This window comes from Saccopteryx leptura, chromosome 1 (assembly GCF_036850995.1).
Source record: "Saccopteryx leptura isolate mSacLep1 chromosome 1, mSacLep1_pri_phased_curated, whole genome shotgun sequence".
NCBI lineage: Eukaryota > Metazoa > Chordata > Mammalia > Chiroptera > Emballonuridae > Saccopteryx > Saccopteryx leptura.
The window spans coordinates 26,336,369-26,359,305 of NC_089503.1; the positions used below are offsets into that span (position 1 = coordinate 26,336,369).

The 22,937-nt window shown below is 47.4% G+C and overlaps 1 protein-coding gene across 1 annotated transcript; it reads left to right on the top strand.

Annotated features, from left to right (window-relative positions):
* Positions 1 to 4,500: 4,500 nt before the first annotated feature.
* COMMD9 (COMM domain containing 9) lies at positions 4,501 to 17,007 on the top strand. Its single transcript, XM_066360531.1, has 6 exons — positions 4,501 to 4,597; positions 8,758 to 8,883; positions 11,247 to 11,386; positions 12,689 to 12,723; positions 13,601 to 13,704; positions 16,240 to 17,007. The coding sequence occupies exons 1-6, from the start codon at positions 4,532 to 4,534 to the stop codon at positions 16,378 to 16,380; spliced, it is 612 nt and encodes a 203-aa protein (XP_066216628.1). The 5' UTR covers positions 4,501 to 4,531; the 3' UTR covers positions 16,381 to 17,007.
* Positions 17,008 to 22,937: the final 5,930 nt, after the last annotated feature.

Sequence of the window (22,937 nt, forward strand, 5' to 3'; positions counted from 1 at the left end):
CTGTCCCCAGTTTGCCTGAACTCAACTGGTGAGCTGGTCAGGTCACTTCAAAGCCACTCCTTCTTTGGCTTAGAGCATAAGAGCAAAAAGACAGAACAGTTTCTTCTCCCTGGACCCCACATTCATCTCAGTCCATGAAATGAGGGTGAGGAAAAGGGGGACCAGGGAAATGAGGGAGTTCACCCTAAAGGACCACAGGCCCCGTGGCCTAAGCCACCTGATGCAGGTGTTCCTCTGATGAAGAAGGCAGTCAGAACTTAGAGGTGGAACCAAAGGGTAGACTGGGGTCTGAGGACCATATAATCTTCAGCAGTCATTTCAAATGAACCTAAGTCCTGGCTTGGTGGCTCAGTTGGTTGGCGCATCATCCCAACACGCCAAGGTTGAGAGTTCGATCCCAGGTCAGGGCACATACAGGAAGCAACAACTAAGTGGAACAAATCAATGTTTCTTACTCTCTCTTTTCCTCTCCCCCCTTCCTCTCTCTCTCTATCAATACAATACATTTTATATTAAAAATACAATAAATTTTTAAAAAATCAAATGAACTTAAGTAGTCTAAGTGATGAAATGTGCTTGCTATGCAAGTGCAACTCAAAAGAAAGATTGCTCATAATGAGATACCACGTCACAGCCGCAGGGACGGCTATAATCAAAAAGACCAAGTAATACGTGTTGGTGAGGATGTGGAGAAATTAGAACCCTCACATACTGCTGACGGGAATGTAAAATGATGCAACCACTTTGGGAAACAGTCTGGCAGTTCCTCAAAAGATTAAACACCGAGTTCCCATGCGATCCAGCAATTTCGTTCCTGTATATACAGGGTGGGGCCAAAGTAGGTTTTACAGCTGGGAGCACACAAAACACAGAGTTGGTTCTTGTACGATACAATTGTAAGCCTACTTTTGCCCCGCCCTGTAGACACCCCAAGATAAATGGAAACATTAATTCACACAAAAAACTTGTTCAAGAGCGTTCACAGCAACACTCGTCATGACAGCCAGAAGGTAGAAATGGCCCAAATGTCCATCAACGAATGAAAGGAGAAACGAAATGTGATCTCTCCATACAATAGAAATTACTTAGCAATCAAAAGGAAGGAAGTACCAATACAGGCTGCAACGTGGGTGAATCCTGAAAATATTAGGGTAAGGGGAGAAACATCTCAGAGTATTCCATTCATATGAAATGTCCCAAGAGACAAATCTATCAAGACAGAACGTAGATCAGTGGTTGCCCAGGGCTGGGGTGTGATGGCGAGAGTTGGGAGGATTGATAGCTAGAGGGTGTGATGTTCTTTTGGGGGTGGTAATTATGTTCTAAAATTGACTAGGGGGTGGTTACACAAGTCTGTAAATATACTAAAGCCCAATGAATTGTACACTTTATGTGGGTAAATTGAATATGTAAATTATATCACAACAAAGCCATTACCAAAAAAAAAAAAATAAGAGAACCCCAAATTAAAATTGTTACCCTTAATTGCCTTTAGTTAAAAAATATATATATTTGGCATCCATACTGCTCTCTTCACATCAGCTCCACGAGAGAAGACAGATAAGGGCTCTGAAAGGATGATTTTCCCCAGAGGATCAGAGCTCAGAAAGGGTGAGCAACTGACCTGGGCCTGGCTCCCGAGAAATCCCTCATTCCTGGGAAGACTGAGATAGGGGTCACCTTAGTACAAACCCTTTCCCATCGCACAGGAATGCCCTGTCCTTTAGTGCTGCCTGTGGCCAAAACAGTCCCCAGATAAACAATACTCCCTCCCCCCTTTTGGATATGTCATCCTTAAGCTCCCCCTAACAGTTGAGGGATATTGTAAATATTGTTTTTCCCATTTTACAGATGAGGAAACTGAGGTTCAGAGATTAAGTAACTTGCCAAGAGTACACAGGAGCCAGGAATTAAGCACAAAATACCTCTTCTACTCATCATACTGTCTCCCACCACACTACTGGGTCAGTCATCCGGGGAACACCCTTAATTTTTTTTTTCCCTGGGGGGCAAGGTAGTCAGACCTCCAAACAGAAGCAGCTTGAGTTTTTAGCTATGAGAGGACAAGAAAACAGGTACAGCTTGGTGTTTAACAACACAGACTGTGGAGTCAAACTACCTACATCTGAATATGGGCTCTGTCACTACTTAGTTGTGTGACCTTGGACAAGTTACTCAACTTCTCTGGTTCAGTTTCCCCATATGTAAAGTGGAAAAATAATAGTACTCTGTGTGTATCATACAGGATTGTTATGGAAAGTAAATAAGTCAGTATGTAAGAGGCTTAGATGGAGGCTGGCAAGTAACAAATTTATTAAATAAATGAAAAGAAAGCCCAGAATTGAAAAGAAATTAGATTAGTCCTAAGAATAACCAGGCAGTGGGGCCAAATCATGGAAATGAACTCTATAACATTCTGTTCTGCATCTTCCCATGCAAAAGTGTATGGTTTAAGAATTGCTGGAAGCTCCCCAGACCATAGGAACCTTTAAAAGCAACATGGCAGTGACAATCTGGGCATCCTTACCCAAACGGGATGACATGGTGCAGGCTTGAGGTCCTCTCAGGAAGACTGGAGCCCAGGGGATCCCCTCGTATCTCACCTGCCCACGAGGGCAAGGAGAGCTGGTACCTTCCACAGAGCAGCACCTATTGCTAAGTTCTGCTCTCTGAGGCAGGCATGATCAACACTTTGCACACTTGGAAACAGGCTCAGAGAAGTTCAAGAATTGACTCAAAGTACAGTTAATAACGTGTAGTTGGGATTCACATTGAAATTGAATTCTAAAGTCTGTTTGCTTTCTTTCCTCCGTGTATGTGATTATTATTATGTAACAAATTACCTCAGAACTTAGTAGCTTAAAACACATTTATTATTATACAATTTTTGAAGGCCAGATATCCAGAAGTGCCCTAACTGGGTGTTTCTGGCTCAGAATTCCTCATGAGGTTATAGTCAAGATGTTGGCCAAGGCTACTGTCATCTCAAAGCTCTACCAGGGCTGGAGAATCTGCTTCTAATTTCAGTAATGAGGTTGTTGGCAGTCCTGTTTCTTGCTGGCTATTGGCTGGAGGCTTCCGTTTTCATCACATGCATCTCTCCAGGAGACTGCTCACAACATGGTGGCTTGCTTTCCCTAGAGTGAGAGATTCAAGAAAAAGAGAGCACACAACCAACAGAGAGAGCATCAAGGTCTTTTGTAACTGCTATTTGCTAGTAGTCACACAGACCAGTCCTTTTATCATGTGGGAGAGGACCACACAAGGGTGTGAATACCAGGAGGCAAGGATCATTGGGGGCCATCTTGAAGGCTGATCCAACAAAATCAGACAAGAAGCCAGTCTTGCAAATGATAAGGCAGGCAATGTCCTCACAAAAAAAGTCACGGAAATTAATCTTAGTCTAAACACTTTTTGGATGTTGTTGTTTATTTAACAAATTAATAAACAGTCAGTTCATTCAAGGAACTAGGCTGGTCCCTATGGATACAGCCAGGAGTCAAATCTAGAGCTTACAGTGGCATAGGGCAGAAAATAAGAATCGAGCCAAGTGGATCCTTGGAGAGATCAAGAAAGAGAGGTGGACTCAGGATGCATGTCAGTGTGGTTGTAAAATCTTCTAGTCCAGCTATAGGTTTATCCTTACACAACCTGGGTTTATTGTCCTGGGCCTGGACAACACCCCACAGAAAACAGGAGAGAGAGAAAAAAAGGGGGGGGGGAGGAGGAGGAGGCAAAGGAACAAATGTCCTTAGCAGCTTACCAATTTCTGGAATTTCACAATTAGATACTCTTTCTTTAGCATGAAATTATCAGAACCTGTTTTGAGCCAAATTCTACATTTCTAGGACTACTCTGTGACTACCAATCTGTACTGCTTAATTCCTTCACCTTTTTTCACTTGATCCCCTCCCTACCCCGCTCTCCTAAACGCTCCTTCACCAGCTCCTCAGAACAAATCCACCCCTCCCACCCCCCCAGGACAGCAGGAAAGCCATGAAAAACCCTAAGTGATTCAGTGTCCCCATCTTGATAAGGCAAACAATACCAGCTCCATCTATCCTCACACAGAAGGAAAGTACACGTGAAAGCGATTCCACAAGCTTCAAGGGGGCGGGGTGGGGGAGGGTAAATTCAAAGAATTCCGATACGCAGAGCCACATTTTAATTCCGAGCAGCAGTGTAGCTGATCACTCCTAAACAGCTACTTTTCCAAGGCGGCTGCCAACGCTGGCGCATCCTTCAAACAGCCAGCCACGCGGGTCGAGGGAAAATGAAAGTTTCCCTTGACCTGGGAAGTGAACAAGCCAAGTCATCCCCTCGCCTAAAAACCATCCAGCGCCCGCCTCGTCCCAAACCCACCGCCCACTTGTCGCCTGTTTGAGCCATCCACCCGTGGGAGCCCGGCCCCTCTCCATCCCGCAGCCCCAAGCCCGGCAGCTTCCGGCACCTTGAAGAACTACCGTCCCCGGCATGCCCCGCGGCGGTCTTCGGGACCACGTGACCGCGTTTTTACCAGTGAGGCAGTCACATGATTTCGGGGAAAATGGCTGCGTTGACTACGGAAGATTTTGCAGCACTCCAGATCCTGCTGAAGGTAAATTTGAAGGATGGGGACAGCATGAGGCGGCCCTTTGTCCCTGGAATTTTAGACAGAGTAGGAATCGGGATAAATGGACTGTGATTTGAGCCACAGCTCTGCCATTGTCTCTCTGTGGCCGGGCAAATCGTTGCACCTCTCTGAACTGCTTGAAAGAAGGAATAAAATTAATGCCATCCTGACAATGGTGCGGGAACAAACAGGTAACGGTTGTGAAGGCGGTGTACCAATGCCTCCTACTGATAGTCTCTGGGGCTGGCTTCCGTGGTCGGTGCAGTAGGGTGGTCCCCGCGGCCAGTTCAGATTGCGTCCAGCCCTGTGCGCTAGTGGTGGAGAAATACTCCCCACTGCGTGCGCCCAGCGGGGCCCCCTCTCCCCCCACCCCAGCGCAAGTGTCCATTCTTTGCTCTCCGAGGTCCCAGGGTTTTTGTACTTGCTTTGACCTATGTGAGGGCCAAGAAATTCTCCTGATAATCACTTGAAAGATTGTAAACTTGAAAGGGACATACTTCATAGGGCTTTTTGTAAGGATCAAATGAAATGACGGATTGGGATCATTTGCTTCTCCTCTTCTGACTCTACCTATAGTAAGGGGCGGCTTTATCTTCTTTTGTATCAATAGTTCTTGTCACTCGCTGATATTTTGTGTCCATTAATCTTTCTTTTACCAGAATTTAAGAACCGTGAGGGACTTAAAAAAACCCCAAAACAATAACAACAAAAAACCGGAGAGGATTGAGTTAATTAGACTCAGGAATTGTGTGTGGAACACGTTCATCATCCTTGGCGCAACATTCACTGTTGGTCCATACAGTGTTCCCTCTGTTTTAACCACCTCCCCAGTGTTCTCTCGTATCCGCCATCTATGTTATTCACAAATGTATCGCCAACAAGTGTATCCCCAACCCCTTGCACACAGCATATGCTTAATAAGTAGCTGTTGGACGAATTAATGAAGTAACAGCTGGAACTGGAAACCTAGAGCTCTCAGCTCCCAGAATGCCCTTTCACCCTCATTATGGCTGTTCCTCCTCATGTTCCCCCCATGCCAATTCGTTGTATGGACTTTCTTGAATAAACTTTTTTATTCATGTGTAACACACGGAAAAGTGCAGAAGTCATAAGTGCACAGCTTAATGATTTAGTACACACCCATCATGGTCAAAAACTGACACATTGCCAGTACCCCAGAAGTCCCTCTAGTTCTCCATTACTTCCCGTACTCTCCTATTCAATAGTAATGACTACCCTTACTTCTGACATGATCATTCTAATATTGCCCATGTTTCTAAAAGAGATTGTGTTGAATTAGTTAGTTCTTTCTTTAAGTGTTAGTTAGAATTTTCCAGTGAAACTCTCTGGGCCTGGAGATTTCTTTTTGGGGAGTTTTAAAATTCAAAGTCCTTTTAATAGTTTTAGGGCTAGTCAAATTATCAGTTTCATATTGGCAAAATTGTAGTCTGTTTTTTGAGGAATTGATTTCATTTAAGCTGGCAAGTTTATTTGTATAGAGTTGTTTGTAGTTATTCTCGTTTTTCTTTTCAAATCTGTGGGGTCTATTGTGATATGTGCCCTGTTTCATTCTTGATACTGGTAATTTGTGTTTCCTCTTGAACTCTTTCAGTCTTGCTAAAGGTTTGTGAATTTTAGTTATATTTTAAAAGAACCAGTTCTTTGTTTCATTGAGTTCTTTTTAAATCTGTTTTCAATTTCATTTGTTTCTCTTTATTTTCTTCCTTTTTTCTTTGGGTTAGGGTGCTCTTCTTTTCCTAAGTTCTTGAGGTGAGAACTTAGATTATTGATTTGAAACTTTTCCTTTTTTCTAATGTATGTATTTAATTGTTACACTTTCCTCTCAGCCCTGCCTTGGCTGTGACCCAGAAATTTGGGGCTGTTGTTTTTCATTTTCATTCATTCGGTGCAATTTAAAAAATTTGTCTGGAGACCTCTTATGTGATCAGTGGATTATTTACAAGCATGTAAGGTTCCAAGTGTTTGGACATTTTCTTGTCATCTTTATGTCATCGATTTCTAGTTTGATTCCATGTGGCCACCAACAACAAACACTCTATGATTTCAGTTCTTTTAAGTTTGTTTAGGTTTGTTTTATGGCCCAGAATGTGATCTATTTTGGTATATGTTCAGTGCATCCCTGAAAAGAATGTATGTTCTGCTGCTACTGAGTAGTGTTCCATAACTGTCAGTTACATTTATAGATGGTGCTGTTGAGTTCTTCTGTGTCTATTTTGAGAATCAGTTAGTTGTTCTATACATTGTTGAGAGATGTTGAAGTCTCCAACTCTATTTGTGGGTTTGTCTATTTCTTTATTTTTTGGTCAGTTTTTTTGTTTAATTCTGTCTCTTTTTGCTTAGCATATTTTGCAGCTCTCGTGTTACACGCATACATATTTAGGATGTCTTCTTGCTAAATAGAACCTTTTATCATTATATAATGTTCCTCTCTGTCACTGGTAATTTTCTCTGCTACAAAATTTTTTTTATCTGATATTAATGAAACCACTCTTGCTTTCCCTTGATTAATGTTTGCATGATACATCCTTTTCTATACTTCTACTTTTAGCCTGTCTCTATCGTATTTGAATGGAGCTTCTTACAGACAGCATTTGTTTCAGTCATATTTTTTAATCCACACTGTCAATTGCTGTTTTTTAATTGATATATTTAGACCATTTACAACTAATATCATTTTCTTAGGGCTTAAGTCTGTTGTAGTACTTTTTTTTGTTTGTCTGTTTTCATGTACTATTTGTTTCTTTTTACTTTCTCCTGCTTTCTTGTGGGTTATTTGAACATTATTTAGAATTCCATTTTGATTCATCTGTAGTGTTTCAGAATACATTTGCATTTATGTACATAACTTAATTACTACATCAGTGTCATCAATTGACCAGTTAGAGTGAAGCATAAAAATCTTGCCTTTGTTAATACCCCTTTACCTCCCCTCATTTATAATATAATTGTCTCAAATATTTCCTCTACATACATTTAAAGCCGTATTGGACATTGTGTAATTTTTGCTTCAACTTTCCAATAGAATTTAGAAACTCAAGAGGAGAAGGAAAGCCTTTTATATTTATTAATTTTTGCAGTGTCGTTCTTCCTGGTATTCCAAGATTTTTTATTATTATTATTATTTCCTTTCTGTTAGAACTTCTTTTAGCCATTCTTTTAGGGTAGGTCTTTGACAGCTTTTTTTAGTCTTCTTTCATCTGAGAATGTGTTGATTTCCTCTTCATCCCTGAAGTATATTTTTGTTGGGTATAGGATTCCAGTTGTCAGCTCTTTTCTTTTAGTACCTGAAAAATATCGTGCCACTTCCTTCTTGCTTCCATGGTTTCTGGTGTGAAGTCTGCTATCATTCTAATTGTTTTTCCCTTATGGATATGATACCATTTTTCTCTCATTGCTTTCAAGACTTTTTTCTTGACTGCCCCCCCCCCCACACACACACACCTTGGAAAAGTTTTTCCTTTTCAGGATCAGCCTCTGCTAACTCCCCAGGGTGGTGGGACTTGTTGCTGCCTGGCAGGGGCTCCTTGCTTGGTCCCAGCTTCCAATTTACCTTCTCTGACACCACTGCAGCAGGGGTGTGGGGACAAGGGTAGAAGTCTAGGCTCCCCACTTGGACTTTGCTGACATGGGTGAGGATTGGGCCACAGTTCTTTCTGTACTGTTTGGCAGGAGTTGAGCGGTTATTATCTAAGGTTTTCTGTTTTGCTAGGCTTCCTCTTTCTTGAAGCTTTGGCTGGAGAGAGCAGGCATTTGTTGGAGCTTTTTTCCTTCTGCACCCCTTGGCATTTTGGTTGCCCACTTCTTCAGCTCCAAGTCTTGGGTATCTGAACCGAAAAGAAGCACCATGTCCTTCCTCAGTCATGAGGCCACAGCAGGTCCTTCCCCGTCCAGTCATCGTAGGTTTGTTTTCTGTACAGCGTCCAGGGATGTTAGTTGTGCTTAGCAGGAGGAGTGAGGCGAAGTATTTGTCGTCCATCTTCCCAGAATTGAAGTTGTCCTATGTACCTTTAAATCTTGAGTCTCAAAGCTGTCACAAGATGACATAATATAGAGTGTTATGTTCTAAAACATAAATTTTTAATGACTGTTTATTTTCTTTTTTCCATCTGTGAATTAATTTGTAGGCCTCCTCGAAGGATGTTGTCAGACAGCTATGCCAAGAGAGCTTTCCCAGCTCGGCCCTGGGCTCGAAAAAGCTCCTGGATGTCACGTGTTCCAGCTTGTCCGTGACCCTGGAGGAGGCAGAGCAGGTCAGTGTGGTCAGGAATGACCTTTGGCCCCTGGGCTCTCAACTCATTAGTCCCTTTCAAGACCTCCCACTCGTGGCTGTGTCCAAGGAAATTTTTCCCCTTAAGTGTCTGTTGACATTAAAGCAAACTTAAAACAGACTTTTTTTTTTAATGTTAGTGAACTTAAAAATCTTTGTTTTGGCCTGACCTGTGGTGGCACAGTGGATAAAGCGTCGACCTGGAAATGCTGAGGTCGCCGGTTCGAAACCCTGGGCTTGCCTGGTCAAGGCACATATGGGAGTTGATGCTTCCGGCTCCTCCCCCCTTCTCTCTCTCTGTCTCTCTCTCCTCTCTCTCTCTCTCTCTCTGTCTCTCTCCTCTCTAAAAATGAATAAATAAAATAAAATAAAAAATCTTTGTTTTGAACTTTATTTCCTTGTTGCAAATGAGGGATGGATGGGAGAACTTACCCAGAATCAGAGCTCCCAGCCATTTCCTTTTCAGACTTGTTACCTAGAGAGTGTGGCCAAAAGCCAGCCTTTTATGATTTTCTCTCCCAGCCCGTGACTTGCCAGCACTTATTAGTTGTCGGTTGGATCAGGGGGGTAAACTTCTCAAGTCCCTAGACAGAAGCTGCATGGCCCGAGTGCTGGCAGGGAGCGCCTGCGGCCGGACCCCACCTGGTCCCAGCTGGTGGCCGAGCGGAGGAGTGACGTGATTGATATTACGTAGCACTCACAGCCTTCTTTTTGCCGGACACAACGTTTTCTGACACAGGAATTCATCCAAACTGGCTTATGTTCTTCTTCTTATATTTTTTCATGTGGAGCTTTGTTCATTGAAGTTAGCTGTGGAGGAGCAGAAGGCAGAAATAAGATTATGGAATTGAGTTGGATACTTAGGTTGGGATCCCCAAAAGTAGACTGCGAGGCAAAGATTTTAAATACCTGGGTGCAGCTAGTTACTTGGGAGGTGACTCTAGAAAGCACAGAGGAGAGTGGAGAAAAGTAACCAGGGAGAGAGCGTGATGAAAGTGTGAGTGTTAGCCAGTGCTGACCGCAGGGGGCACTGGGGGCTCTCTCTCAGGGGCCCGTGAGGACCGTGTGGAACGCGCCCCAGACTGTCCCCTGGAGGGCAGCGAGGCCGGGACATGTGTCCCCTAACTGCCACTCCTCTGGGCTGCACCAATGTGCTGCTGAGCAGCCTCCCAGCATGAGAGAGAGCCCTAAAGCAGGGAAGTTACCCTCAGAGGGGCTTCTGTGGGCCGGCTGAGCATTGCCCTACTCACAAACAGCCACAGGCACACTTGGCCACAGAGGACGTGGAAGACGGTCCTAGCACCTAGCGCTCCTCTGCCACACAGCCAGCCTGCAGCTGTGGGCTCCTTTGTCCTCCCTGGTGACCTAGGGGCCTGGTCATGACACTCCACCACCTTGGATTCAGCACCCAAACCCACAGGAGCCTGTATCTCTGGTAACAGTTCTGTGAGCACACAGGTCCGGGCACGGGGCGTACACCCGTACTCAGGGGGCTCCAGCTGTGGCCTCACCCCACCCCTCCTCCTGTCCAGAGGCAGTGGGTAGGTGCAGCGTTGCCTAGTAACGCAGCTGACTTCCCACTCCTCTTGAGTTACCAGGGGAACAGGCTAGAACAGCGATTTTGAACCTTTTTTTTTATCTCAAGAAACATAAACTAATTACTGAAATTCTGCAGCCAAAAAATATGTTTTTTGTTGATCTGACAAAAACAATAGGTATAATTTTGATTCGTTCACCCTGGATGGCTGCTGTTGTGTTGGCTGTTGTCATTTTTGTATTTGACAGTCTAAAGCAGGGGTCTCAAACTCGCGGCCCACGGGCCGCATGCGGCCCGCCCACCAATTTTGTGCGGCCCGCAGACTAATCAAACTTTGTGGATTAGTCTGCGGGCCAGTCTGTGGCCGCACAAAATTGGTGGGCGGGCTGCATGTGGCCTGCGGGCCGCGAGTTTGAGACCCCTGGTCTAAAGGAAAAGAGGTCAGTGTCCCTGACTCAATAGGTAGTGCATTTTAAAAATTCTGCAGCACACCAGTTGAAAAAGCACTGGGCTAGGAAGTTAACTGCGGTCAGAATCTGCGGTGGGAAAGGGGACTTTTCTACCTCTTCACCTGCACGTGGCGTTTCTGGCAAGTGGACAACTTCCTATGTCCGGGCTGCACCTGTCTTCTAAAGCAACAGGTGAACGTAGGGACAGGCGGAGGCACATGGGCCTTGGCGGAGGGACTGGCAGTGCATGGCAGGCAGGGGCACGGAGCCACCCTGCCCGCCGTCCTCGCCGCCCCGGCCCCTGGCCGTCCTCGCCGCCCCGGCCCCTGGCCATCCTCACCACGTCCCCCGTCTCCGCAGCTGCTCCGGGCCCTGCACCGCCTCACCAGGCTGGCGGCCTTCCGCGACCTGTCCTCCACCGAGGCGATTCTGGCTCTCTTCCCTGAAAGTTTCCACCAGAACCTCAAACACCTGTTGACAAAAATCATCTTGGAACATGTGTAAGTGCCCGTTTCCTGAGAGTGCCTCGTAAGGCTTATATTTTATTTTATTCCTGTTCTAGAAATAAGATGTTCATTCTTGGAAAGCAAACACAGATCAGGGAAAAGAAACCCACAGCCCTCCCACCCAGGGCTCAGCAGCATTGACTCCTGAGGGGCGAGCCTTTCAGGGTTGTTTATTTTTTCCATTCCCATGTGGAGAGAGGTGGGCGTTTGTGCTTTAAGCACAGTGGAATGGTGCCATTTCATAACTTACTTGTTTGCAGTTAACAGTCTTAACGTTTATATTGTTTCAGGTCAAATATTTACCGTCAGTAACATTTTTAATGGCTAAACATATTCCATTGTATAATAAAGCAATGCTGTGTAATTTAATTAAGAGATTCCCAAGCGTCAGGCACTTCCACTCTTGGCCGTCTTCACCTAGGTGAACAAACTGTTCGCCTGCCTGCATGTCCTCGTCCTGGGCTAAAGGCCGTGGGTGTGCAGAGGCTTTGGCTTCAGGTTCAAGTCAGGCACAGAAGGATTGCTCCCACTATTTTGATACAAGTCAGACACGAGTGTGCCATTCTCCCTGACCTTCACCATTACCAAGGGCATTTTCCCCGTTTCACGCGTGGCAAAGGGTACCTCATGTCAGCTTCTACAGCTTTGCTACTCCAGTCAGTATCTTGTTCGTATGTTAATGGTCGTTTTATTTCTTCTGTTATTTATCTGTATATTTTCTTGGCTGGGCAAATCCTTTTCAACACATACAATTTAATCAGAATTGATGAACTGCTGGCTAGCAGCCGGTTAGACCTCTCTGATAGTAATAACGGATAATGCTTGTTTGCACAGGATTTTGTTTATTAAGAACCTTCCTTATGCATGACTATGTGTTATTCTGACGGCCGGGCCCCTCACTGTGCTGCTGTTCGCTGCAGCGTCAGACAGGCCTGTTGGGGCGTGGGTTGCATCGGCTGCAGTACATCGTGTGTAGATGTCAGTAGAAGCAGTCGGTTGACCTTGTCTCCATTTTGTCTGCAGAGTGACGGCACAGTGAGATGACAGCGCAGTCAGCCTTTCCTTTGTATTACGTTGTGAAAATTCACTAACAGCATTTGTGGCCTTAGAGTCACTGAGCTTTTTTGCAAGACAAACAGACAGGTCCTCATTGGGATGAGGTTATCTCTGTGGTCCTTTCCTGTGAGGGGGTCAAGACAGGTTTGCAGATCAGAGGGAGCAGGCCACACTCGTTATCAGAAAACTCCATTTTTACCCCTTCTCCGTCATTTTACCTCGTCTTTTCCTCTCAAACAGATCTACTTGGAGAACTGAAGCCCAAAAAGATCTGAGTGAGTACCAACTCCGCCTTTTCCTCCTCACCCCTTCCTCCCAGCCCAGCTCTGAATCTCAGGGGGCCAGAGTTTTTAACCAAAAGTCAAAGTGAACTCACCTGACCCCAAACCAAACAGTAGGTGCTATTTTTCTTTAATTCTGCTTTTTAATTTTTCTGATTATAAATTTAATACATTAAAGGCATGTTGTTAAAAAAAATAAAGAGAAATATCCAAAGTAGTAAGTAAAATACTTAAAATAATGATATTTCTATTAGGGAAAAAACCATAATTGAAATTAGTTTGAAAGATTGACTGAAAGTGGATGTTTAATAAATGATCACAAGACTTACTCTGAGCCAGTCGCTATGCTGAAGAACTCTACCTGCATTAACTCAGTCCTTCCAAGAACCCGGGAGCTGGGCTAAGATTATCCCCATTTTACAGATGAGGAAACAGGCTCAAAGGTTTGACAAGTGGTGGAGCCCACCTTCAAGCCAAGTCTAGTTTGCCTCTCAAACGAAAACTCTTCCCGCTATTGTTGAAGCTCCACGTTTCCTAGGACTCGGGCCACAGCCTCACCTTCTCTGTCTTGTCATTCCTCATTTTGTCCTGACGTCTGAGGGTTGGGTGTTTGGGCGGCAGCCTGGAGACGCTACCACTGTGAGTCAGAGCTAAGTGCAGGGGGCATGGAGCAGGGCGGGCCCGTGGCTTGCTGGGGTCTTGGACCCCGTCTGCTCTCTCCGTTAGAGACTTGTTGTGTGGACCAGGTGCTTTACACATATACAGCCCTTACAACTACTTATTGTAAAGTCTCGGAATAAATGATAAATGAAATAGTAATGATGATAAGACGCGGGCGGTGTCCGCTCTGACTGAGCTGTCCCCTCCGCAGTCTCTCTGCCACGCCTGGTCGACCTGGACTGGAGAGTGGACATCAGAACCGCCTCAGACAGCATCAGCCGCATGGCCGTCCCCACCTGCCTGCTCCAGCTGAAGGTACGTCCACTGTCATCCTCACCAGGAGGAGAGAAGGGGCGGCAGTGACTCGGCACCCCTGGGGGCCGACAGTGCCAGTCTCCAAAGGGGTGGCTCTCTGACTCCATAACTAAAGATCTTCAGCTCCCCAGTGCTTGCTGATTTACACAGTGTATGCGTGCTGCTGCGTTAACATAGGCACAGTAGGGTGCACGCTGAGAGGAGGGACAACAAAACACTTTAAAGATCACTTGTCCATGCCTGAAGGTTACCTCATACGCTTACAGGAAAGTTTAGCCTTAACAACAAGAGCATGCTGGGGTTGCAGGAGGAAAGAGGAGCTGGGGGAGGCAGAGGAGGGCGAGCGGGGAGGAAGAGGAGGGGTGGGTGGTGGAGGGCACTCGGGATGGTAGACAGCGCCATGGACATGCTGTAGAATGTGCATCTGAAACCTGTGTAACTGTATTAAACCAACGTCACCCCAATAAAGTCAATAAAACATTAAAAATAGAAAAACAAGAGCATGCATTCAGATTTCAGATTGCCTTGATGATTCGGGATATTGTAGCCACCTTCTTGTCCAGGACGGTGAGGCCCCCGCTGCTGGGACGTGGCTGGTCGGGGCTCCCGGTAGCAGGTGGAGAAGTGTCAGTTCTTCATCTTGTTCTCACGCTTTTGCCTCGCTGGTGTTCTCTTCACTTCACTGTTCTTCTCTGGAACCTTTTAAAGCAACATACTCGTTTTAAGGGTTTGTTGAATTAAAACTAGATAATGGAATGCTGTATTTATTTAACCAGACACAGAAAATCAACATCTGTAAGGAAATGAAAATGTAAGGGTGCTAAGGGTAGTAAAGCTTACTTTTTATTTTTATTTATTTATTTTTATTTTTTGTATTTCTCTGAAGCTGGAAACGGGGAGGCAGCCAGACAGACTCCTGCATGCACCCGACCGGGATCCACTCGGCACACCCACCAGGGGGCAATGCTCTGCCCATCTGGGGCATTGCTCTGTTGCAACCAGAGCCATTCTAGTGCCTGAGGCAGAGGCCATGGAGCCATCCTCAGCGCCCAGGCCAACTTTGCTCCAGTGGAGCCTTGGCTGCGGGAGGGGAAGAGAGAGACAGAGAGGAAGGAGAGGGGGAGGGGTGGAGAAGCAGATGGGCGCTTCTCCTGTGTGCCCTGGCCGGGAATCAAACCCAGGACTCCTGCACGCCAGGCTGACGCTCCACTACCGAGCCAACCGGCCAGGGCCTTAAAGGATGTAAATAAATATAAGTAACAGTTGTGATGTAGTTGTTGGCAAAAGTAGGTTTACAGTTCGTATGATAAAAGACATGCAGGTGCCTGACCAGGCAGTGGCACAGTAACTAGAACATCGGCCTGGGACACTGAGGATTCAGGTTCAAAACCCCAAGGTCACTGGCTTGAGCATGTGATTACTGACCTGACCCCATGGTCGCTGGTTTGAGCCCAAGGTCACAGTTTTGAGCTGACTTGATCAAGGGGTCACAGTCTCAGCTGGAGTTGCCCAGTCAAGGCACCTATGAGAAAGCAATCAATGAACAATTAAGATGCTGCAACTATGAGTTGATACTTCTCATCTCTCCTTTCCTGTCTGTCCGTCCCTCTCTCGCAAAAAGGAAAAAAAAAAAAGACATGCAGGTTATGATCATTACAGTAGCTTTATTAACTCAAAAGAATGATACAATCTTGTAAATTGCTGGCCTTCATTATTTGTGCAGTCTTATAGTCTACGTGCTCTCCTCAGGCAGTGTGGAGTTCTTTATACACCTACTGTTGTCCACTCCTGTACTCTTTTTTTTTTTTTTGTATTTTTCTGAAGCTGGAAACGGGGAGAGACAGTCAGACAGACTCCCGCATGCGCCCGACTGGGATCCACCCGGCACGCCCACCAGGGGGCGACGCTCTGCCCACCAGGGGGCAATGCTCTGCCCCTCCAGGGCGTCGCTCTGTTGCGACCAGAGCCACTCTAGTGCCTGGGGCAGAGGCCAAGGAGCCATCCCCAGCGCCCGGGCCATCCTTGCTCCAATGGAGCCTTGGCTGTGGGAGGGGAAGAGAGAGACAGAGAGGAAGGAGAGGGGAGGGGTGGAGAAGCAGATGGGCGCTTCTCCTGTGTGCCCTGGCTGGGAATCGAACCCGGGACTTCTGCGCGCCAGGCCGATGCTCTACCACTGAGCCAACCGGCACTCCCATATTCTTGCTGCGTCCCACTGGATTCTCATGCACCCCTCAAGCCCAGTGCATAAATTGCTGACACAGACACATGATGTTTTCTCACCAGAAGGCTGAGTCAGTGGCTTGAGGGGGCTGAGGCTTCTCTCACACCTGCCCTGGGCCCTCGTTGCAGGTGGAGGCTGACCCCCAGCCTCTGAGACATCTCCCCTCCCAGTTGCTGAACGACTCCAGAGCTGGCACTGTCTGTCGCCTCCCAGCGGTTCCCCTGAGCAGGGTGGGGGCTCACGGGTCCAGGGCTCACCCACAGGGCAACAGGAAGGGAAGCAGCTCTGATTTGGGGACCATGTTCTCTTTTCAGATCCAGGAAGATCCCAGTCTGTGTGGGGACACACCCCCTGTCTCAGCTGTCACCGTGGAGCTGAGTAAGGAGACGCTGGACACAATGCTGGATGGGCTGGGCCGCATCCGAGATCAGCTTTCTGCCGTGGCCAGCAAATGACCCCGGGCAGCTGCCAGCCCCAGTGCCATCAGCGACGGAGCCTCCCGACACCAGGCGGGCTGCGCCGGCCCAGCAGCTGCAGCTGGCAGCAGGCAGGATGGTGGGGACAGGGCCAGCATCCAGAAGGCGCAGCTGGATTGGGAGGAAGCAGCATGCCCACACTGCTCCTCACTCATATTTCTCTCTCAGAAGCTGGTGAGCAGAAGCCTCCGCATTTGAAAGGCTCCCGCGGGCGCCTTAGTCACCGTGGTGGAGCGAGGAGCGGGTGCGGCAGCTGCTGCCTGGCTGCTCGGACGGTTCAGGCCGGACTGGAGCTCGTCTGTTAGTCCTTTCAGCATCAGCTCTCGTTAGTCCATTCCCAGCCCTGAAACCCATGTGGGGGTCAGGTGGGCAACCAGCGGTCCCTGCCTGTGCCAGGAGCCGGGCAGACCCACAGAGCGGAGGCTGTGGAACCTGCCCTGTGTTCGGAGCCCTCCCGCACCCCCCAGCCCTGCTGAGCTGCCTGCCACACAGGCAGTCTGAAGTGGGGGCCAGTCCCCTTCGCCGGGAAGCTGTGGCCCCTTTGATACAATGCAGCCATTCCAGAGCAAAGAAGTGGGTGATTGGGAATAAAGAACCTTTCTGAAAACCTCACAATTCTAGTCCTGCTTCTCGTAGCTTCTGTCAGGCTGGATTTATTGCCTTAGGCTAGCGCTGTCTCTCCTTTGTAAGGGTGACCCCAACTTCCTAATTCCCAGCTAAGCCCATGACACAGTGTGACCTGAAACCAGGCACCTGACCCTACGCCGTCCGTGTGTCTGCCTGTCATGTACTGCAGAGCACCAGCACGGTGGTCAGGATGTGCTTGTCACAAGGCACTCCTTAAAGTAACCAAACAAGATCATCTCGGATACCTGGCACATCACAGGGACTCTGTGGAACCCCCTTAGTCCCCCAGGTCGCTGTGGCGGCAGCAGCTGCTATCTGAGCGCTTTGCTGTGGCCTCTTGGGTGGTGTGGGCGGGGGGGGGGGGGGGGTGAGCAAGAAGACGGATAGAGAAGCTGGGTTAGGACGGGCCCGAGTCATACAGCCAAAGTTGGAAGCGGCTCCACTTCTCAGTGGTAACGGCCTGACCTCTAAGCCTCAAATCTCTTAATTTCCCCTCCCTTTTTAAAATTAAATGGGCATAATAATATTACCTACTCTATAGGCTCGTGAAGATGAAAGGACATAACGTACCTGAAAGCACTTGGCACCGTTAGGGCAAATAGGAAGGACTCGATAATGTTCGCTTTGATTATTAATGGGAAGCAAAAAGAAAGCTCTGAATTCATTGTTTCATCTACTCTAACAGCTGGCGTGACGATGTTATCCTCCCTTTGTCGATGAGGAAGTCAGCTCATCGAGGTTAAGTCACCTGCTGGTAAATGGCCTCATTAGGACTTGGGCCCAGATTCCTCTAGCTTTCCCTGCCACACAGGACTCTGCCAGGGAAATAGAGTTCTGTGACTTCAGCTCCATTTGGAAAATACGGGAACTGAAGTAGAGATAAGAAATCTGCCCTCCTGGTGAGACACCAGGGAAGTCAAGAAAGCAACCCCAGGCTCCACTCTGCCTGCCAGCTCCTGGAAGCCAGCTCCCTTCTGTTCCAGTGTCCGTGCTTAACCCTGTGGGGGCCGAGTCCACTGACAGTCTGGTGGGAGCCGTGGCCCCTTTCTGCAGGGAATGAACATTCCGTTCATTACATTCAATGACAGGAGTCCACGGACCGTGGAAGGCGGCCCACTATTTTAGGTTGAGAGCTTTGTCAATTGTGAATTCATTCCCCTGTTTTTCTTCCACTCCCTGCAGCCCACGATGATACTTAAATCCTGTCCTGTGTGCCTCTGTAAAACACTAACTTGCAGCAGGGAGCCAACGTAGGTGTCTGGAGAGCTGGACATTTCTTTTGCCAGACCCACCTGAACGGAACCATCTTGGTGCGTGACATCCAGACAGTATTCAGTAACTGGAATATTCAATAAATGTTTGCTACCCTTCACCTCACATTTCCACTCTTAGGAAAGACGGATTGTAGGCACCGTATTTCTGGTTGGCCTGACCCTACCCTTTAAAAGCCTACCTGTGGATTTCAAAGGGAGTTCCTTCAGTACTTGTCTGGCTGCCTCTGTTAAGGAGCAGCCGTCTGTGCACTGTCCTTACGGTGCAGATGCTTTGGGGATCCAAACCCCATTACAAAAGGGCAGTGACAGCTCGGTGGCGACTGTGCTCCTGCCTGCCCATCACTTTCCAACCTGCCCGGTCACGGGTGAGCATATGGCTCAATCTTGATCAGTATGTGTGTCCCTCAGAGATTGTCCCATGATGGTACGTGCTCAAGGTGGGCCAATCCGAGTCTTCCCTACAACTTTTTCTTCTGCTGGAATCAGCAATGAAGACCACCTCCTGCCTCTGGGCGGCCAGGATGCGTGGGACCATCTCCCGCCCACTCGGAGAAAGCCCATCTGCTGCGGAGCCTAGCCCAGAGGAAAGCAGAGCTCTGAGGATAGGACGAGGGTGAGAAGATCCAGCATGCCCGATGCCAATCCCAGTCTCCCTCCCAGCGTGTCCATCAGGATGGGCCAAGTTTGTGCCAAAAATGTGCCCAGGATTTGTTTTAATCGGGAATGGTAAGACAGACCCAGATAATTGTGAAGGAAGAAGTTGATACTCAAGGATTCCTAGACACGGGAGGGGTGGCACGTCACCAAGGGCCCCAGGGAAAGGACCAGAGCTGGTCTGAGGCAGAGGGCAGGGGACAGCAGGCCTTTGGTGGGGTTTTCTCAGGAAGGGATGAGGTAAGCAGGGCAGGCACACTGAGCCAGCTGCGGATGGGCTCGTTCCGCAGACTCTGGCTGTAGGAGTGATTCCTAGCTGTCCCCCACCTGGTCCTGTGGTGAGTCAGGAAGGGGGAGCATTGGCATGGTGTGTGAGTTTGATAAAGGATGTAGTTGCAGGTGTGAGTGTGGCTGGGTTGGTTTGTGTATCAAAGGTGTGCTGTCACGGGAGTTGTTTGCAATCTTCAGGCATTAGCTAGCCCTAGGAGGAGCAGTCTCTCCAGGGGCAACACCCCAAATACCGGAGCAGCAAGAATACAGGAAATAAAATGTACTCGATACAGCTTGTGTTGCAGTAACAACCTCAAGATTGCAGTGGCTTTTAATACAACAAAAGTTTATTTTTGCTACGCAGCCCGTGAGGGTGGGGGACAGGTGAGTGCTCTGCTCCCTGTGGTCACTAAGGGGGATGGAAACTTCATCACAACGCAGGCCTCCACAATCAACAAAACAGGACAAGTCACATGGTCATACCAAACTTGAAAGAGGACCGAGAGCACCAATCTCATCATGTGCCAGGAAGGACGGAAAATGTGATGTTTGCTATTACTGTAGTCCTTTTTTTTTTTTTTTTTGACAGGGACAGAGAGAGAGTCAGAGAGAGGGATAGATAGGGACGAACAGACAGGAACGGAGAGAGATGAGAAGCATCAATCATCAGTTTTTTGTTGCGACACCTTAGTTCATTGATGATTGCTTTCTCACATGTGCCTTTACCGTGGGCCTTCAGCAGACCGAGTAACCCCTTGCTTGAGCCAGCGACCTTGGGTCCAAGCTGGTGAGCTTTGCTCAAGCCAGATGAGCCCGCGCTCAAGCTGGCAACCTTGGGGTCTTGAGCCTGGGTCTTCCACATCCCAGTATGACGCTCTATCCACTGCACCACCGCCTGGTCAGGCATTACCGTAGTTCTGATAACTACTATTCCCCATCATCTGAACCAAGAGACTCCTTTTTTCTGAAGCTAGTCTTCACATCCAGACAAAAGAACTGCGAGTGATAACATGCAGGCCATCTCAGCGTCTTTTCTCATGACAGACATTGTCACCTGTGTGGCAAAGTGTTTGACATATTTTTTTGGATATCTTATTGCCTCTTTACTTCAAACCCCTCAGGTGAGTGGAGCATCCGTTCATTAAGTACATTTTATTGAGAAGTCAGCTCACAGAGGTCCTGGGCTGAGTTAGAACTCAAATCTGAGCCTTGACGCTCAAAGGTTATTGGTTTCTCCACTCCTGCCTCAGTGTGGGGGAAAGAAAACTCACAATTCTTCATGGACAACCAGAGTTCTCCCTTCCTCTCACGGCCTTCCCTCTTCCTCACCAGCCCTGCCTTACCCTTTCTATCTGTGTCATCTCTGTCCTCCATTGCCTCACTTGTCTGGTGGTTTTCAGCACCAAAGACAGTGACATAAGGACCAGACCTCTGGGTCTTTCCCACACCAGCCAGCTCTCGAAAGACGCACTGTGGGCATCACGTCCAAAGTCATTAGTCAAGCTCTGTGGTCTGGTATTTACAAATTTCCAGGAAGTGAGTTCCGGGTGGTGCAACAGGCTCGCACTCTGTTATTTTGTTCAGTGAGCTGAGATGTTATCAGCAATGAGAGAGGGTTTTCTTACGTTTAAATATATACAAATAGTGTTTTGTTTCTTTTTTTTTTTTATCTAGAAACAATTGGCCACCTGGCATTGTGAAAGTTTTCCAGTGGTTGAACATTTACAAAATTATTTGAATTCATAACCGCTGACTTCCAAATACTGATCATTCCTAAACATTCTCTTACCTGTATGATGTTTACTTTTTATTTGGTACAACTTCTGTCTGTGGTGCTCACATTTTTCTATGGTTCAATTGTCCTTTTCACAACTACTTTAAGAAAGAAAGACTTGCCTGACCAGGCGGTGACGCAGTGGATAGAGCATTGGACTGGGATGTGGAGGACCCAGGTTCGAGACCCCGAGGTCACCAGCTTGAGTGTGGGCTCATCTGATTTGAGCAAGGCTCACCAGCTTGAGCACAAGGCACTGGCTTGAGCAAGGGGTCACTCGCTCTGCTGTAGCCCCCCGGTCAAGGCACATATGAGAAAGCGATCAATAAACGGCTGAGGTGCCGCAACGAAGAATTGATGCTTCTCATCTCTCTCCGTTCCTGTCTGTCTGTCCCTGTCTATACCTCTCTCTGACTCTCTCTGGCTCTGTCACAAAAAAAAAAAAAAAAAAAAAAAAAAAAAAAAGAAAAAAAAAAGGAAAGAAAGAAAGAAAGACTTCCTAGCTGCACTCCCTGTAAGTGGAGAGAAGACATCTACTTAGGTCATGCATATCATGGTCTCAGTCTAGCGGGAAGTAGGCTCCTTGACTGAAGAACGGGGGTTCCTGTCGATGGTATCCTCCTTGCACTAGCCACATGGCCCTGGAGACATACCACACAGCGAAGTGCAAACCATCCCAACGAGTGGGATGGTACAGGAATTACGAGTATTTGGGGATATCAGAGGGAACGGGGGTCACAGTTCTAAACATACTAGAGCTGCAGCTCAGGCATGGCCTCTGGGTAGGATTTCAGGAACTCTGGTAAAGCTCCTCCTCAGCCATTCCTTCGGTTTAGTCAACTTCTGGGAATGAGCGTAGCGGTATTAGGATATCGATTCGACTGCTTTAACAAAAGCCCAATTTCCGTGGATTGAAGGGTTTCATCTGGGTGGGGCGAGGGTTTGAGGAGGTCAGATGGTTCTCCAGGAAACGGCCCATAGACCCAGGATCCTTGCTGTCTTGTTGCGTCACCAGCCACCAGGTGTGGCCCTCTTCAGTGCGCTCCCAAGCCTGTTCCAGCCGCAGGGAAGAAGAAAGAGGGAGAGAAGGGTGTACCTCAGAAGCTTCCACCTATTTCCACTCATCTCCCATTGGTCATAATCACATGGCCAATATTTAGCTGCAAGGCAGGTTGGGAGAGACATTCTCTGGCTTGCAGTCATGTGTCTACTCAATTCACGGAGCAGCCACTCATATTTCAGGCTGGGACCTACTCCTAATTTAGAGCTCTCTTTCCCCCTTTTGCCAACTTCTATTATGAATCTACCTTTGCCACCCAGCTTAGTGTATCCCAAGGTTCTCTTTACCATGCCACAGTCGCAGAGCTCCAGGGAAAAGCAACCTGATCTCATCTCTCCAGGCAGAGGAGAACAGAAGCTCCATATCCACGCATGCTGCAAATGGCTTTTCCAGTCTACTTGAATCATTACCAGCTAGAAGAAGCGGTCATTGGGACTTGGACATGAGCTACAAAGTATAGAATGGTGACAACAATTCCAGTGCCATGAGGATTTTTCCTGGATGTGCACTTTTCCTGGACTCCTGCACCCTGTGACAGCTCCTAACAGACTGAACTGTGGTTGGGTTGCATTTTTCAGGAATTTGGCATGGTGATGGGGCCAACTTGGACTTGGTGAACATGTTAAGGACACTACTCTTTTATGGATTCTTGCTGTATTGGCCAAGAGTTTGTTTAAAGGCTTTTAATCACTGTAATAAAAAAAAAATAGAAGACTGGATAAAGAAGATGGGGCACATATACATCATGGTATACTATTCAGCTAGAAGAAATGATAACATCGGATCACTTACAGCAGAATGGTAGAATCTTGATAACATTATGCGAAGTGAAATAAGTGAATCAGAAAAAAACAAGAACTGCAGGATTCCGTACATT

Excerpts from the sequence above, each read along its gene's own strand:
- COMMD9 (XM_066360531.1), top strand. The coding sequence starts at position 4,532 with ATGATTTCGGGGAAAATGGCTGCGTTGACTACGGAAGATTTTGCAGCA. Across the intron at positions 11,387-12,688 it reads AAAATCATCTTGGAACATGT|ATCTACTTGGAGAACTGAAG; the intron begins GTAAGTGCCCGT and ends CCTCTCAAACAG. Across the intron at positions 12,724-13,600 it reads TGAAGCCCAAAAAGATCTGA|TCTCTCTGCCACGCCTGGTC; the intron begins GTGAGTACCAAC and ends TCCCCTCCGCAG.